This window comes from Pseudophryne corroboree, chromosome 5 (genome assembly GCF_028390025.1).
Source record: "Pseudophryne corroboree isolate aPseCor3 chromosome 5, aPseCor3.hap2, whole genome shotgun sequence".
Lineage (NCBI taxonomy): Eukaryota > Metazoa > Chordata > Amphibia > Anura > Myobatrachidae > Pseudophryne > Pseudophryne corroboree.
Window position 1 is genome coordinate 440,315,328 of NC_086448.1, and position 19,062 is coordinate 440,334,389.

At 47.5% G+C, this 19,062-nt stretch overlaps 1 protein-coding gene across 38 annotated transcripts in view; it reads left to right on the top strand.

Moving 5' to 3' along the window:
- Positions 1-19,062, top strand: part of LOC134927837 (uncharacterized) — a 1,188,393-nt gene that overhangs the window by 44,740 nt on the left and 1,124,591 nt on the right. For all 38 annotated transcript variants that reach the window (XM_063922886.1, XM_063922861.1, XM_063922855.1 and 35 more), the window contains one exon: positions 14,818-14,842. In XM_063922886.1, the coding sequence (XP_063778956.1) occupies positions 14,818-14,842 (25 nt within the window). The remainder of the gene's footprint in view (positions 1-14,817; positions 14,843-19,062) is intronic.

The following is a 19,062-nucleotide window of genomic DNA, read 5'->3' on the forward strand; positions in this document are numbered from 1 at the left end:
ATTCTGATTACACCCTGAAGGAATATCTGATCCTCCGGAATGAGAGCCAATCTTTTCTGAAAATGAATAGACAATGCCGAAATCTGTCCCTTAAGGGAAGACCAGCGAAATCTTTTAGTCAGACCATCCTGAAGGAAGGACAACAGACGAGGTAAACGAAAGAGGTGCGGTGACAACCCACGCCTTTCACACCAAGCAATGTAGATACGCCATACTCTGATAAATACGAGAAGTGACTAGTTTCCTAGCTTGAAGCATAGTCTTCACCTAGATGTACTGAATGTCCCTTTAGAAGAGGCTGCTTCAACGCAGTCGTTTTTTCTAGCACAGAAAAAAAATCAGTATCGCCTTCCCTGATTCTCCAGAATTAGATGAGGTTTTTAAGCAGACCTGGAAAAATCCTGATAAAAGGTATCGGGTTCCAAGGAAGTATTTACGCTCTTTCCCATTTACTCCGGAGGGTAGGAAACATTGGGAAGAACCCGCAGCCGTAGATGTCTGTCTCCCGCCTCTCTAAGAAGATGGTGTTACCGGCTCCTGAGTCTTGTCAGCTCTAGGACCCTGGGGATAAGAAAATAGAAACTACACTGAAGTCTATTTACACAGCAGCTGGCATATCACACAGACCTGTGATAGCAGGTTGCTGGATGACACATGCCATTCACAACTGGGCGACTCAACTTCAGGAGGGCCCTGCGGGGTATGTGCCCCTGGTCACTACGGTGGCCCTTATTAAGCACATTCAAGACACTGCACGCATACTGCGTGACTCTCTCAAGGAGATAGGCACTATTAATGCTAGGACTACCACCATCGCTGTATCGGCACGGGGTGTGGATCATTAGATCGACAGTGTCTAGGTCGACCACTATATAGGTCGACAGTCACTAGGTCGACAGGGTCAGAAGGTCGACATGAATTTTTAATGTTTTTTTGGTGTCGTTTTCTTCGTAGAGTGACCGGGAACCCCAATTAGTGCACCGTGTCCCCTCGCATGGCTCGCTTCGTTCGCCATGCTTCGGGCAAGGTGCCTTGCTCCGCTCGGCACAGATTACCGTTCCAGTCGTAGTCCACGTGGATCGTTAAGTATGAAAGTAAAAAAAAAAATATTTTTTCTTTTAAAACTCATGTTGACCTTTTGCCCTGTCGACCTAGAACATGTCGACCTTCTGACCCTGTGGACCTATAGTGGTCGACCTAAACTTTGTCGACCTAGACACTGTCGATCTTCAGACCGGATCCCATCGGCATGCAGGGCTCTGTGGCTGCATCCGTGGATTGCCGACGCGGATTCCAAGAGCAGTGTGGAGTCTCTTCCTTTCTCAGGGGAGTGGTTTTTTGGGATTGAGTTAGATACCTGAATTTCAAAAGTTACTACGGGCAAATCCACGTTTTTCACCTCTGTGGCCCCACCGGCTGGGCGTCCCTACCCGGGACCGTCTGCTCAGTCCTTTTGGACCGCTAGATTCCGGTCGAGAGCCAGTTGTGCCTCCAATGCGGCACGAGGCACTAGAGATAAGCCTAGAAAATCAGCTGCTGCTGCGGTTTCCCAGGATCCAAGCACCAGTGCAGCTTCCACAAAAGCCTCTGCATGACTTTCCCTCCCCACCCCGAGGGGATTTCGAGGTGGGATCTTGTCAGCCAGATCTGGGCAGCCTCCTGCCAGGATACCTGGGTAAGGGACCTCATTTCCCAGGGCTACAAGCTGGAGTTCGACAGTGCTCCTCCCCAACGATTTTTGAAATCAAGCTTACCAGTTTTGGAGGATACGCGAGTTACGCTACAACAGGCCATCCCCAAGTTGGTCCATTCACAAGTTGTTGTTGTTGTTCCAGTGCCACTACAACAACAGGGAAAGGCTTATTACTCCAACCTGTTTGTAGTACCGAAGCTGGACGGTTTGGCAAGGCCCATTCTGAATTTGAAATCCTTGAACCCTTACCTAAAGGTTTTCAAGTTCAAGATGGAATCCCTACGTTCAGTGATTGCGGGCCTGGAAGAGCTGGAGTTCATGGTCTCCCTGGATATAAAGAACGCTTATCTCCATATCCAAATTTGTCCGCCTCACCAAGCTTACCTGTGGTTTGCCCTGCTGAACGATCACTACCAGTTCCAGGCGCTACCCTTCGACTTGTCCACAGCTCCGAGGGTGTTCACGAAGGTAATGGCGGAGATGATATTCCAGCTCTCTGTCCCCAGGGGTGGAGGCCCTCATATTTGCTGTTAGACATGTTCTTCACATCTCCGATCAGGAGTCAGAACCGGATGAGGAGTTATACTTTAATGTTAGACCAAAGACCTCAGCAACTTTTCCTGTGTCTAAAGAATTAAATTCCCTGGCCAGGGAAGCATGGTTATACCCGGAAAAGAAATTTAAAATTCCTCAGAGTTTTTAACTACCTTTCCCCTCCCCGCTGAGGACAGGAAGGTCTGGGAAAACACCCGTCGGTCGATACGTCTGTGTCCAGACTGTCTAAGAAATTGGTGCTGCCATTACCAGGGGCTACATCCCTAAAAGAACCAGCTGACCGTAAAATTGAGACCACTCTCAAGGCAACTTATACGGCAGTGGGTGTGGCTCAGCGCCTCACAATAGTTTATGGGTGGATTTTCCAGGGCAATGGTAAAATGGTCCGATTCTGTTATTGAGGTCATTCCTCTGCTACAACACATACAGGATGCTGCTAATGTTATGAGCGAGGCTATAAAGGAATTGTGTAAGATAAATGGCCGCACTACTACTAAGGCTGTTTCGACACGCAGAGCTTTATGGTTGCGTCAATGGTCAGCGGACGCTGATTCCAAAAAGGGTGTAGAAAATCTTTCCTTTACAGGTGATGCCTTGTTTAGGGACGAATTAAATAAATGGATCTCCCAAGCAACGGCAGGTAAGTCTACCTATCTGCCGTTGGCTGTGCCACCTGCTAGATGTTCTTACACAGGACTCTCCTTGCAGTCCTTTCGTGTGGCGAGGTTTAGAGGCAGGGGCCAGGGCGTCTCCACCACTCCGAGTGGAGCTTGTGGTAAGTCCCGTAAACCTGCAGCTGCCGCCTCCCTGGTCCAGACCACCAGATCCCCTGCCGCTAGGCCTACCACATGACGGTTGGCCCCAGCAGCAAGGCGATTTTCAGGTAGGTGCTCGTCTAAAGCACTTAGCCCATGTGTGCCGGAATCCTTCGGTGAGGGACCTCATTTACCAAGGAAACCGGCTGGAATTTCAAGCACTTCCTCCTCACGGATTTTTCAAATCTGGCTTACAAGTTTTGCCCGCAGCAAAACTTAACTTGCAAGAGGCCATTCAAAAACTTTTGCGGACAGGGGTGGTGGTTTCTGTACCTCCTCCATTACACAACAGGGGTTTTTACTCCAGTCTTTGTCGTCCCAAATCCAGACGGTTTAGTCCTACCCATCTTAAACCTGAAGTCTCTAAACCCGTATCTGCGGGTGTTCAAGTTCAAGATGGAATCCCTGCGGGCAGTGGTATCCGGTCTGGAAGAGGGGGAAATCCTAGTATCCCTAGATGTCAAGGATGCTTACCTACACATTCCCATGTGGCCCCCTCATCAGGCTTACCTCAGGTTCGCCATCTTGGACGACCATTTCCAGTTTCAGGCCTTGCCCTTTGGCCTGTCCACAGCTCTGAGAGTATTCACCAAAGTCATGGCAGAGATGATGCTTCAACTGCGCATGATGGGAGTCAACGTAGTCCCCTACTTGGACGATCTCCTGATAAAGGCTATGTCCAGGGAGCGTCTATTGCACAGCATCGATTTGACGACTCGCCTGCTTTTACGGATCATGGGTGGATCCTAAACTTCCAGAAATATCACCTGGAACTGCCCCAACGTCTTCAGTTCCTCGGAATGATACTGTATACAGTGTTTCAAAAGGTGTTTCTCCCAATGATAAAGGCCTTGGCTATCCAGGCTATGGTTGCTCAGTGCTCCGTCCTTGCAAGGTGTCCATTCATTTTTGCATACGCTTGCTGGAAAGGGTGGTTGCTGCTTATGAGGCAATCCAATATGGCAGGTTTCATGCCCGGTCATTTCAGCTGGATCTGCTAGACAAACGGTCGGGGTTTCACCTTCACATGCATCAGGAAGTGACATTATCTCCGAAAGCCCGGATTTCTGTATTATGGTGGCTGCAAGTTCCTCACCTGATCGACGGCAGGAATTTCAATATCCACTCGTGGATTCTACTCACAACGGATGCCAGCCTCCGGGGTTGGGGGGCTGTGACCCAAGGGGCCCAGTTCCAGGGGATATGGTCAGTTCAGGAATCGGCTCTGCCGATAAACATCCTGGAAGTCAGGGCAATTTACAATGCTCTTGTGCAAGCTTCCCATCTCCTGAGGGATCAGCCGATCCAGGTTCAATCGGACAACGCCATGGCGATGGCGTACATAAACTGACAGGGGTGAACAAAAAGCAGAGCAGCGATGCGAGAAGTGTCAAAAATCCTCCTCTGGGCAGAGGCCAACGCCAGGGCCATCTCGGCTATATTCATTCCAGGAGTGGACAACTGGGAAGCGGACTTCCTCAGCAGACACTACCTCTATCCAGGGGAATGGGACCTACATCCCCAGGTGTTTCAACAGCTATTTCACCAGTGGGGCTGTCCGCAGATAGATCTGATGGCTTCTCATCTCAACAAGAAGCTATGCCGTTAATGTTCCAGAATGAGGGATCCGCAGGCTGTAGTAGTGGACGCGCTGTTGACACCATGGACGTACCAGTTTGTGTACCTGTTCCCTCCTCTACCGCTAATCCCAAGGGTTCTAAAAAAAACTAAGAAGGGAAAGCGTTCAAGCAATTCTAATTGCTCCGGATTGGCCTCGACGCGCGTGGTACTCTGACCTCCTAACCATGGCTCTGGAGGATCCCTTGCCTCTACCGCTCCGAATGGATCTTCAACAAGGTCCGCTTGTCTATCCAGACTTACAGCGGCTACGTTTGATGGCTTGGAAGTTGAGAGGCAGAAACGGTCTTCCCTCCCAGGTTATTTCTACCATGGTCCAAGCCAGGAAGATGGTGATGTCAAAACATTATCATCGTATCTGGAAGAAGTATGTTTCCTGGTATGAAAGTAGAAAGGTGTCTCCCGTGGAATTTAGAATTGGTCGTTTTCTACTTTTCCTCCAAGCGGGAGTGGATTTGGGCCTACATTTAGGCTCCATCAAAGTCCAGATTTCGGCACTCTATTTTCTTACAGAAACAACTTGCCATGTTGCTGGAAGTACAAACTTTTCTAAAAGGAGTTCTTCATATACAACCGCCCTTTGTACCTCCCACAGCTCCATGGGATCTCAATGTGGTTTTGTTCTTTCTTCATTCGGACTGGTTTGAACCCTTGCATAAGGTGAAGTTAAAATTTTTCACCTGGAAAACTGTGATGTTATTGGCTTTTGAGTATGCTAGACGTGTATCTGAATTGGGGGCCTTGTCCTGTAAGAACCCTTATTTGATTTTTCATGAAGACAGGGCGGAACTCGAACCTGTCCTCCGTTTTTACCAAAGGTGGTTTCAGCTGTTCATGTCAGTCAACCCATTGTGGTTCCGGTGTTGTCTGACAATTCCATTGGGCCAGAGTCCTTGGATGTGGTGAGGGCTCTGAGGATTTATGTAAAGAGGACGGCTTGTCATCGGAAATCTGATTCGCTGTTTGTCCTTTTATAATGCCACCAAGATTGGTGATCCAGCTTCCAAGCAATCCATTGTTCGTTGGCTCAGGTTGACCATTCAACAGTCCTATACTTTGGCGGCTCTGCCTTTGACGTCAGGCCCACTTGATGAGGTCTGTGGGCTCTTCCTGGATGGCTGCCCGGGGTGTCTCGGCCTTACAGTTGTGCCGAGCTGCTACTTGGTCTGGTTCGAACACTTTTGTGAAATTTTATCGGTTCGACACCTTGGCCAAGGAGGACCTTCAGTTTGGTAAGGCGGTGTTACATGGGTCTCTGCACTCTCCCACCCGTTTAGGAGCTTTGGGACTTCCCCATGGTACTAAAGTACAGAACCCCAGTATCCACTAGGATGTTAGAGAAAATAGGAATTTGATACCTACCGGTAATTCCTTTTCTCGTAGTCCGTAGTGGATACTGGGCGCCCGACTCAGTGCTTCGATTCCTGCTTACCTGAGTATTTGGTTATTGTGATAGCTGTGCTGTCCTGGTTGGGTTGGTGTTGCTGTCCTGTTTGGTTATGGTTGTGTGTTGGCTTGTTGCCTCACCGCTGCTGTTCTTCTTCCTTCTCTCAGACTACAGTGAGTTACCTATACCACTACCAGCAACGACTGCAGCCTGCACAGCCTGGACACTGAACTACCTGTCTGATTAAGTAGCAGCCCTACTGCTTTCACACATTGCTCACACTCTCATTTACACAATCTACAACCACTGTGTATCCATCTCAGCCTTTCCGCTCCTAACATTATTTCTTAAAATTCTGTTTGCACTATCTTTTGCTTACATTACACCCCACATTCTCCTTGTTCATTCTATATTACACCCACACCATTCTATTCCTCTGAACACTACTGTACCAAATTATGGCTCCTCGATCATGTCACATACCAATCCTCACTGCCAGGTCTCACCCCCCAAATTCAAAATCACCCACAAACACTCAGAACCCAGCCAACCTTATCCCTATCTCCCCTGTCCCCTCCCTTCCTTTCTCCTGTGCACTCTGGAATGCTAGATCAATCTGCAACAAGCTGCCAACTATCCACGACCTCTTCATCTCCCACTCTTTTCACCTTCTCGCCATCACTGAAACCTGGCTCTCCTCCTCTGACACCACCTCCCCTGCTGCCCTCTCCTACGGAGGCCTCTCCTTCACCCACATGGTCAGACCTGATGGTCGCCAGGGTGGAGGCGTGGGCATCCTTCTCTTCATAACTGCACCTTTCGTGTCATCCCACCTGAGCCCTCCCTCACCTTCTCCACCTTCGAGGTCCACACTATCAGCCTCTTCTACCCCATTCACCTCCTTGTGGCAGTAATCTACCGCCCCCCCGGCCACTGTTCACCTTTCCTTGACAACTTTGCTGCCTGGCTTCCCCACTTTCTCTCCTCCGACCTCCCCTCTGTCATCCTCGGTGACTTTAACATCCCTATTGACATCACTAATGCCTCTTCCACTAATCTTCTCGCCCTTTCCACCTCCTTTGGACTTTCTCAATGGACCTCCACCCCTACTCACAATCTCGGCCACTCCCTCGACCTTGTCTTCACCCACCGATGTGATCTCTCTGATTTCTCAAACTCTTCCTTCCCTCTCTCTGACCACCATCTGCTTTCTTTCACCCTCTCATCCTCCTTCCTCCTCTCCACGCCCAGACCCACCAACACCAGACGCAATCTCGGTTCTCTCAACCCCACTTTCATGTCCTCCCTCGAAACTTTCCTATCTCCTCTTTCCACTATAACTTGTCCCAACCAGGCACCCTCCTTCTATAACACGTTTCTTACAAAAATGCTCACGCTCCGCTGAACGCTCCTGGAGGAAATCACTCTCTCTGCCGGACTTCCTCCATTTCAAGTTTATTCTCTCCTCCTACAGCTCTGCTCTTTCCCTCGCCAAGCAATCCTTTTTCCAAGCACTCATCTCTTCTCAGTCCTCCTGTCCACGCCGTCTCTTTGTAACTTTCAACACTCTCCTTCGCTCCCCTCCCATCCTCCCTCACTGCTACTGACTTTGCCTCCTCCCTCATCTCCAAAATTGAGGACATCCAACACGACATCTCCCGCCGTCACCCCTCTGCTACCCCCCTGCCCCCTTTATCCCTCCCCTCCATCTATCCCTCCCTGTCCTCCTTCTGTCCCACTTCAGAAAAGGAAGTCCACTCCCTCATCTTATCCTCCCCCCCCCCCCCCCCCCTTCCACCTGCCCCCTGGACCCCCTTCCCTCCCGTCTTCTCCGCTCCCTCTCCCCCACTGCCTGCTCCCACCTTGCTCACCTCTTTAACCTGTCCCTCTCCACCGGCATCTTCCCCTCACCATTCAAACATGCTCTGATGCTCTGGTCTCTCCTATTCTCAAAAAACCCAACCTCGACCCCTCATCACCCACTAACTACCGCCCCATCTATCTTCTCCCTTTCGCCTCCAAATTACTTGAACGACTAGTCAACAGCCGTCTCACTAGCTACCTCTCTGACAACTCCATCCTTGATCAACTACAATCTGGCTTTCGCCCACTCCACTCAACTGAGACTGCCCTGGTGAAAGTCACCAATGACCTGCTTTTGGCCAAATCCAAGGGCCACTTCTCTCTGCTCATCCTTCTGGACCTCTCTGCTGCCTTTGACACCGTAGATCATCCTCTCCTCCTCCGCACACTCCAAAACGCTGGCCTCTCTAGCACTGTCCTTGACTGGTTTTCTTCTTACCTCACTAACCGCTCCTTCTCTGTGTCTGCCTCCAGCACCACCTCACACCCTTCCATCCTTCCTGTTGGTGTTCCTCAGGGTTCTGTCCTTGGACCCCTTCTGTTCTCCCTGTATACCTCTTCCCTGGGTGCGCTCATTAACTCATTTGGACTTCAATACCACCTCTATGCTGATGACGCACAACTCTACCTCTCATCTCCTGATCTGTCCCCCTCTGTCCTCTCTCAGGTTTCCAGCTGCCTCTCCGCAATCTCCTCCTGGATGTCTGAACGCTCTCTAAAGCTCAACATGGACAAAACTGAACTCATCATCTTCCCCCCATCCAGAGCAACACCCCCGACCAATATCTCCATCATTGTTGACAACACCACCATCTCCCCCGTTCCCTAACTCCGCTGCTTGGGCGTCACTCTTGACTCCTCCCTCTCCTTTGCACCCCACATCCAAGCTCTGGCACAATCCTGTCATTTCCAGCTACGCAACATTGCTCATATCAGGCCATATCTCTCCCAGAGTGCAACTAAACTCATCATCCACTCACTGGTCATCTCACGACTTGACTACTGCAATGTCCTCCTCACTGGCCTCGCTTGCTCCCCTCCAATCTGTCCTGAACTCCGCAGCTAGGCTTATCTTCCTCTCCCGCCGCACCACATCTGCCACTCCCCTTCGACAAAATCTACACTGGCTCCCATTCCCCTACAGAATCCTCTTCAAACTCCTCACCCTCACATACAAGGCCATCTCTAATTCCACTGCTCCCTACATCTCCAACCTCCTTTCCCTTCATACTCCCTCCCGCCCCCTACGGTCGACTAATGACCGTCGCCTCTCCACCGCCCTGGTCACTGCTTCCCATGCACGAGTTCAGGATTTTGCCCGTGCTGCACCCCTTCAGTGGAACGCACTCCCCCGCTCCATTAGACTCTCCCCGACCTTGCAAAGCTTCAAACGGGCACTAAAAACCCACCTATTCATCAAAGCATACCCTCCCGATGCATAACCCAGTGCTGAAGCCGCGCCTCCACCCCCCTGCCTCATGCCGTGAACATCTCAGCTTTGCTTGCATACTGCCATCAGGCTACCTCCCACTTGCCTGCACCTCTTGTCATCTGTCTGTCGCCCCTCCCCACTAGATTGTTAGCTCTTCAGAGCAGGGCCCTCTTTCCTCTTGTTATCTAAGCCCTCGTCTCGACACATTTCACTCGCAGCTCTCCCCTACTCAACGACCATCTTTATCCTGCTAGTAAAGGCTCATCTCCATCTATGGCCACCAGCCTCTAGTAGTACGATGATCACTCCATCAATACTTACATCTTAGCTGTATTATGTCTTGAGAACGTGTGGTGCTCTGTTACCTGTACTCTATTTCTGTTATTTATTTACTGTAATGTTATGTTTTGTCTCCCTGTACTGTCCTTTGTACGGCGCTGCGAAACGCATGTGGCGCCTTATAAATAAAATGTAATAATAATAATGGTATGTCCATCTCCTCTGGCACAGTTTTCCTAGACTGAGTCTGGTAGGAGGGGCATAGGGGGGAGGAGCCAACACACACACACACACACACACACGGTTTTAAAGTGCCAGGCTCCAGTGGATCCGCTCTATACCCCATGGTACTAAAATACAGAACCCCAGTATCCACTACTGACTACAAGAAAAGGAATTGCCGGTATCAAATTCCTATTTTTGCTCATGTAAAACATTTTCAAAATTTTTTTTTTATATTTAGCAAACCTTCAAGTGACTCTATATCTGAAATCCCTCAAAGTTCTAACTTTCACCTTATCCATTTTAATTTCAGAAGGCTTGATTAAATTTCTATAACAAATTAGCCAGGTATAAAGACTGTATGATAGTGGTGGTATGCTTTGTTAACACATTGCTAGGAGGGGCAGTTTTGAGGTTTCTAATCAGAAAGAATAAGTGTTATACACCAGAATCGTTTAGTTTATCACCTATGTAGCAGATGTATTGCATGCAAACTGCCACCGTTTTTAAAAGAACATAGGTGAAGAGCAGCGTTTCCCATGTGCCACACAAGTGTAATACATGTGTATCTTTGTTTTCATGAGGTTAAATATTAAGGCTAACATTTGAAGTCTTACGGGTTCATTTTAAGATATATGAATATTAACAAAAAAGAAAGTAGGACTACTTTACCATAGTGTGTTTGGCTGTTCTGGAAAATAATGGAACGCCTGTCATATATTTCATGAAGGTTCCCATCGAAGGTTAAATATGTTGGCCACATTTTCTGGCCATTTTCATGAGCTGATGGACTTGACAGTATGAAATCTAATTTGGAAGACTGGAGTTTAATCTGATTTTAGAGCTGCATTCTTGTCTAGGGTGAGAAAACATCCTACCTGCAGCTCCTTTATCAAAAGTGTCGGGGTCTGTTCAATGCATCCATTATTTCCGTGGGCTCTGTCAGTCCTCTCCCTGCCTCCGCCTATTGTTGGGGCTGTGGGATGCTGAAGAAGGGGAGGATGCAGAGAGCAATGCTTCCTATGGGTAAAGTGTGTCCATTATCCCTGATTTCAGGCACCATTTTAAAATCCTGAACAAGCAGCACTCCAAATAAACTGGCAGAGTAGTTTAAGCTTTTGGCCCTTTTAGGGATGCAGAATATTATATCATGACTTATAAGTCTAAAAATTGGTACACCCAAATAAATATCTATAACCCATAGCAACCAATCAGACATTTGCTTAGATTTTTCACTATTGGAAAAATGACAAAATAAATGTGATTGAATGTTATGGGCTACAGTACATTTATAGTTTTTTTTGAGCTTTGATTCTTTTTTAGGGAAGTTTCATGTGACTGTGTAAAGGTCGTGAAAAATACTAGGCAATTGGTTCTTTCCTTAATCTTTGGACTGGGGGGGGGGGGGGGGTTAGTTATTCAATTACTGAAGGCATTTACTAGTAGCTAATCCTTACTCTTATTTTTGGAGCTGAAAAATGAAGCAAGATAATATGGACAGTCGACGGGTCTGATTTTACACTGAATGGATTTTGGATGCGAAAGAGCATTAGAATGAAGATCTTGCATAGGAGATGGGAAACTTCTATTCTTCTCCCAAAGCACCACTGAATTTTTAAATTAAAACTCATGTCACAGTTTTCTGTTATTTAGACTGTCTCATTAATGCCATTTTAAAAGGTGAGCTTTCAATCAACCAACAAGGCATGTCACATATCTGGAAGTCTGAGAGAACTGCACAGAAAGTGGGACAGGCAAGTGAATGGGAAGAGATGTAATGGAAAAATAATCTCAAGTACTAACATTCTTCACTACTCGCTATACAGGCTGTATCCTCACACGTTGTGGTAGGGGCGCCAGAACTCTGCAGCTCTACTGTGGTGGGAGTTTCGGGCGATGCAGTCCAGATCACGTGAATTGTATGTGAAGGTTGGAGCTCCAGCCCACTGTACTGTGGATCATTGGTAGCACTTCAGGTTGTTGTGTGTTGCGTTGTGCTTTGCAGGTTGCATTAGATCCACGGGGAGGAGCTCAGTGTTGTGCTTTGGAAAGAACAAGACGCATTGCTTCTTTCACAAAACGAACAGCACGCGACACCCTGCTAAGATATCCTAGCGGGAACAACCATGTCATATAGAAAGGACTGTATACATGCTGTAAACTTTGCTACAAGCACTGTCATGCAAGTAATGGCTGGTGTTTTTATAATAAAGACACCGACAAGCCGAGGAATGCCAACCACTTCTCATTTCCTCTACAGCATCCTACCAATAAAATGACCAGTAACACAAGAATTAAATATATATGTTAAAGTGGATTCTTCTAAATGCCTCAAATCGGTCCTGTAAATGAGTTGCTTCTGATTGATTTGCTTTCCAGCCCTCCTGTTCTTTGACAGTATACTTGAAATATAAATTTACTGTCAGTATCCGAAGCCTTACCTCCAGTGCGGTCTCCCGGAGGTTGCCATCCCAGTGGTTGACGTGACTGCAACGGCGGGGAGCTGCTTGCAGCGGTTCCTTGGGCACGTGTGCGGCTTCCGTAGGTCGGGGGCCGGGGACTGGTGAGCCGGGCGCTGCGGTGGGTAGTCGCTGCATCAGAGCCCTCTGGCGGTGACTCTGTTTCAAGAAGTCTGGGCCAGAGCTGGGTTAGCTAAAGTGCTGCAGCTGAGAATGTCCCCAGTGCAGGGGTGTGGCCATGTTGGAGACCAGAGATCTGCCAATTGAATTCACACTCTGCTTATAGCCAATCCGGTGCAGTCTTCCCTTGTAAAAGGGAGCTGGCTCAGGGAGAGAGTGCCAGTGCTTCAAGTTACTTTCCTGTGAAAGGTGCTCCAGCTCTGTGCTCCCTGGCTGCTCCTGGTTCCCCGGTTTCGGTTGCTATCATCAGTCATTGACCTTTCCTGCTGCGTGTCCTGTCGCTTAAAGCTGTCTCCTCTCGTGGAGGTGCTCACGGGCTCCTGGTCGTTAAGGGGCTTCGGGTGCTAAACGGTGGTTCCTGTGGGCGTCTCGCTAGCCCAAACCACGGTCTTCATTTCTTCACAATCTGAATTCTTCAGCCTCTCTTTCCAAGCCCAATCCACAGTCTTCGTTTCTTCGGAATCTGAGTGCTTCAGCCTCACTCTCCAAGCTCAAGCCACAGTCTTTCAGTTCTTCAAAACCAGTCTCCTTCAACCTCGTCTACCAGTCACAAGCCACAGTCTTTCAGACCTTCAAGACCCAGCCTCCTTCAGTTTTGTCTCGGTATCGGTGTACAGTTGTTTGTTCATTAAAGATAGTTAACCCCCTACAGAGTCCTCACTCTTTCTTCTTACCAGCCAACTCTACACCTACTAGGCCTCCACCTCATGAGGAAGAATTACTTTCAACCACCTTGTTTACTTCCTACACAGTCTGCTGTCCTCCCAGCACAAGCTCGGTTGTCGGAACCTCAATCTTCACCGAGCATGACATTTACTAGGCAACCAGAACTATGTTCCATTTTTATGAAGAAAACAATGAAGACATGGGTTGAAATCCTAAAAGTCGATCTCCGTATTAGAAGATTAGATAGGGAAGAAATTTCTATAAATCTTCCGGTGCTATATGATGTTCTTTTGTTTCTTGTAGGGAAATGGTGAGACTACAAAACACATGGTGATTGTGTTGGAGTGACAGAAAATAGTTTATTTGGTTTCCTCCTTATTCCCTTGCAAAGATTTACTTTTTTTTCTGTTTTGGTTTACTTTGTAGCTTGGACATTTATTTCCAGTTTCTCTGATGTCACAACATTCTTTGCTCATAAGCGCAATGCTGTGTTATCCATACTGTTAAACTAGCAAATCATGGACCCAATCCAATATATTAACATGGCAAGTCTTGGATCTAAAGGCTTAGTTTTAATGAATAAGCATAAAATATATAGAAGGATTGCATAAAGTTAGACACAAACAAACTGGTTTTAACATTGGATTCTGGTAACTGACACTTCTGCCTGGTAACATCGTGTTGGGCATTGGCTTATCGCAGGGAACTTGTTGCATTGGTGGTTAAATTGCAAATGTTTCATTATTGAATTTCAATTGATTTTTTTTTTTTTTAATCATTGATGCGCAAAACCAGTGTTTTCCCCCTAGGCCTTTTTGATGGGCACAAAGCCCGCCTTTTTTCTTTTTTTTTTTTTTATTTAACCTTGCCCCGCTCACACAGGGCTAGCCTGACATACAGGAGAGAGGAGTACATTGGCGCCAGCCTGCAGATGTCGGCGTGAGCAACAGAAATGCTCCCTGTATGGAGCCTCCACTGTTGGGGGGGATCCCGGCTGTCCCCATCCACCTCAATTCTGGCTCACCCTCTGCTGCAGCCAGCATTGCAGACTAAAGGGGGGGGGAGACGGGGGGGCCGCTCACTTCACCCAGCGGGTGAAGTGAGCGACCCTCTAGATTGGCCTGCATGCAGGCCAATCTAGCAGCAGCGATAGCGATGTGCGGGGCCGCGCAACGCTATCGCTGAGGGGGCTACACACGGAGCGATCATGCTGATATTCTAAGCAATCTAGTCAGATTGCTTAGAATATCGCTCCGTGAGTACCCCCCTTAACAGCCTGGGAGCGGGGGAGGGGGCACAGTCGGCTGCTGCTTAGGCTTTCCCCCTCCCTGGAAAACTCCTAACTAATGCTGCTTGGCTTTCTGGGGAGAACACTGAAAGGCCTTTTATATTATTAATTTTTTTTTTCTTTATTCTGTTTTTCTTTCTTTTTCAGGTAAAATCTAGAAAATGCAAGATGGAATTTTTCCAAAATTTATAATAAGGGATTGAACTTTCTCCTATTTTCTAAATGGAAAAAGTTTGCTCTTATTATAAATCTCCAAGTAATTCTTATTGCTGCCGTCATCTTGAGGTTAATTGTTTGTTTTTCTTTTATTTTGGGACTGATTTTCATCTTCACTTTAAAGAATCCAAGTGCATTAAACAAGCCAGGTAAGTGTACTATTTATACTTTTACTTCAGTTCTTGCAGCTAAGCATCTGCTTAGTCCATTTTATATACTACATAATTTGGCATTTGGGTGTCTGAAGGTGTGCTACCTGCAGTGTTTGAAGTCCTGGTGTATTTTTAATGTTTAGTTTTTGGTACAAACAGTGCAGTCACAACATCTCTGCATAATTACTGCATCTTCTGGGTGGGGTCAAAGTAACAGATCTGATTGTTGATGTGTCCTCTTTCACATATGTACCATTCAAATAAATCTTGGGCTTAGAAGCTAGAATCCTAGTTGAAAGATTCTTGAAAGATCCCCAGAGCATACAGGTGAAACTGAGAAAATTAGAATATTGTGCAAAAGTTAATTTATTTCAGTAATTTAACTTAAAAGGTGAAACTAATATATTAGACTCATTACATGCAAAGTGAGATATTTCAAGCCTTTATTTGTTATAATTTTGATGATTGTGGCTTACAGTTTAAGAAAATCCAAAATCTCAGAAAATTAGAATATTGTGGAAAGGTTCAATATTGTAGGCTCAAAGTGTCGTACACTAATCAGCTTATTAATCCAAACTACCTGCAAAGGGTTCCTGAGCCTTTAAATGGTCTCTGTCTGGTTCAGTACAATTCACAATCATGGGGAAGACTGCTGACCTGACAGTTGTGCAGAAAACCATCATTGACACCTTCTACAAGGAGGGAAAGCCTCAAAAGGAAATTGCAAAAGAGGTTTAATGTTCTCGAAGTGCTGTATCAAAGCACATTAATAGAAAGTTAAGTGGAAGGGAAAAGTGTGGAAGAAAAAGGTGCAAGAAGCAGCAGGGATGACCGCAGCCTGGGGAGGACTGTCGGCAAAAGGCCATTCAAAAGTGTGGGGGAGCTTCACAAGGAGTGGACTGAGGCTGGAGTTAGTGCATCAAGAGCCACCACACACAGACTGATCCTGGACATTGGCTTCCAATGTCATATTTCTCTTGTCAAGCCGCTCCTAAACAACGTCAGGAGCGTCTCTCCTGGGCTAAAGAAAAAAAGGACTGGTCTGTTGCTCAGTGGTCTCTTTTCTGATGAGAGCAAATTTTGCATCTCATTTGGAAACCAAGGTCCCAGAGTATGGAGGAAGAATGGAGAGGTGCACAATCCAAAATGCTTTGTTGTCCAGTGTGGAATTTCCACAGTCCGTGTTGATATAGGGAGCCATGTCATCTGCTGGTGTTGGTCCACTGTGCTTTATTAAGTCCAGAGTCAACGCAGCCGTCTACCAGGACATTTTAGAACACGTCATGCTTCCTTCAGCAGACCATCTTTATGGAGATGCTGACTTAATTTTCCAACAGGACTTGGCACCTGCCCACCCTGCCAACAGTACCAAAACCTGATTCAATAACCGTGACATAACTGCTGGATTGGCCAGCAAACTCGCCAGACATGAATCCCATAGAGAATCTATGGGGCATTGCCAAGAGAAATATGAGTGACATGAGACCGAACAATGCAGAAAAGCTGAAGGCCGCTATTGAAGCATCCTGGTCTTCCATACCGCCTCAGCAGTGCCGCAGGCTAATAGAATCCATCCCACGTCGCATTGAGGCAGTAATTTATGCTAAAGGGGCCCAAACCAAGTACTAAGTACATATGCATGATTATACTTTTCTGAAGGCTGATATTTCTCTATTTAAATTACTTTTCTCATACGTCCTAGAGGATGCTGGGGTCACCATTAGAACCATGGGGTATAGACGGGATCCGCAGGAGAGATGGGCACTTTAAGACTTTTTCAAAGGGTGTGAACTGGCTCCTCCCTCTATGCCCCTCCTCCAGACTCCAGTTTTAGAATTGTGCCCAGTGAGACTGGGCGCACTACAGGGGATCTCTACTGAGTTTCTCTGAAAAAGACTTATGTTAGGTTTTTTATTTTCAGGGAGGCTGCTGGCAACAGTCTCCCTGCTTCGTGGGACTTAGGGGAGAGAAGTATGATCAAGTTCTAGTGCACAGGTTCTCAAACTCGGTCCTCAGGACCCCACACGGTGCATGTTTTGCAGGTCTCCTCACAGAATCACAAGTGACATAATTAACTCCACCTGTGGACCTTTTAAAATGTGTCAGTGATTAATTAATACACCTGTGCACCTGCTGGGTTACCTGCAAAACATGCACTGTGTGGGGTCCTGAGGACCGAGTTTGAGAACCACTGTTCTAGTGAGTTCAGTGGCTCTGCTTCTGGCTGACAGGGTGCTGATCGCTGGGTACGCCTAGATGTTCACTCCCACAGCCTACCGTCACCCCCTTACAGAGCCAGAAGTCAGAAGACAGGTAAGTAGCAGAAGAAAAGAAGACTACTACTTCTTCTGTGATGGCATTCTGAGGTACCGCGCAGCGAACGGAACGCTGCGCGCCATGCTCCCACACACAGCACTGCAGGTCGCGGGGGGGGGGGGGGCGGCGCTCCCTGGGCAGCAAAAATCCTCAATTTCCACTGGCAAGAGGGGACATTAGTGCCAAGGCACTGTCCTAACCCCCGCCAGTATAATTATTTAGTAAAATAAGCGGGACAGAAGCGCGCCATTAAGGGGGCGGAGCTTCTTCCTCACAGCTCACTCTCAGCTCGGCGCCATTTCCTCTCCACAGGGCTGCAGAGACACTGGTCCTTCCTCACACTGCTGACAAGTATCAGGGTGCAAAACTGGGGGGGGGGGGGTGAACAGTATAATTTGGTGCAATATATTTGATATTTAAAGCGCTACAGGTCTGAGGCATTTTTTAGTGTTTTCAGACCCGTTAATTTGGCGCTGGGTTGTGAGCTGGCAAATCCCCTCTGTGTCTCTCTGACGGACTTTATTGCGGGTCTGTCCCCTATATGTGTGTCTGTGGGTGTTTGAAACACGTGTGTCGACATGTCTGAGGCTGAGTGCTCTTTCCAGGAGGAGGCTGTTTTAGGGGGACAAACGGCTGTGGGGGTGACCCTGTCGGCACCGCCGACTCCTGATTGGGTAAATGTTTTGAATGCTAATGTGGCTCTTATTAGTAAGAGATTAGATAAGTCTGAGTCTCAGACCCAGGCATGGAAGAAATCTGTGGTTGATGTGTTATTACAAGTCCAGGACCCCTCGGGGGTCACAAAAACTTACTTTTGCCCAGTTGGCAGACACTGGTACCAACACGGACACTGATTCCAGTGTCGACCTATAGTGATTCCAGATTAGATCCAAAATTGGCAAAGAGCATTCAGTACATGATTGTGGCGGTTAAAGATGTATTACATATCACTGAGGACCCTGCTGTTCCTGATAAAAGGGTCTGTATGTATATGGAAAAGAAACCTGAGATAACGTTTCCTCCCTCTCATGAACTGAACACTCTATTTGAAAAAGTCTTGGAAAGCCCTGACAGAAAGTTTCAGATTCCCAAAAGGATTCCGGTGACTTATCCGTTTCCCTCTGAGGATAGGGAAAAGTGGGAGTCACCCCCCATTGTAGACAAGGCCCTATCACATTTGTCTAAAAAGGTGGCTCTCCTGTCACCTGGCACGGCAGCCCTTAAGGACCCTGCGGATCGTAAGCAAGAAACTACGTTGAAATCCATTTATGCGACCACAGGTACGCTGCTCAGACATGTCATTGCATCTGCGTGGGTGAGTAGTGCTATCGAAAAGTGGGCAGATAACTTGTCATCTGATATAGATACCCTAGATAGGGCTAGCACCCTCTTGACTGGGTTATATCAAGGATGCTGCAGCGTGCCTAAAGGAAACTGCGAGAGATATTGGCCTTTTGGGATCAAAAGCCAATGCCATGGCAGTCTCAGTTAGGCGAGCATTGTGAATTCACCAATGGAATGCTGATGCTGACGCCAAGAAAAATATGGAATCTCTACCATATAAAGGTGGTGCCTTGTTTGGTGACGGCCTCGCTGATTTTGTATCTACGGCTACTGCGGGTAAGTCATCCTTTTTGCCTTATGTTCCTCCACAACAAAAGAAAACACACCACTATCAAATGCAGTCCTTTCGGCCCAATAAATACAGGAAAGGGCGAGGTTCTTCCTTCCTTGCTTCTAGAGGTAGGGAAAGAGGTAAAAGATCATCAGCCTTGTCGGTTTCCCAGGAGCAGAAGTCCTCCCCGGCTTCTGCCAAATCCACCGCATGACGCTGGGGCTCCTCTGCGGCAGTCCGCACCGGTGGGGGCACATCTCAAACTCTTCAGTCAGTTCTGGTTTCG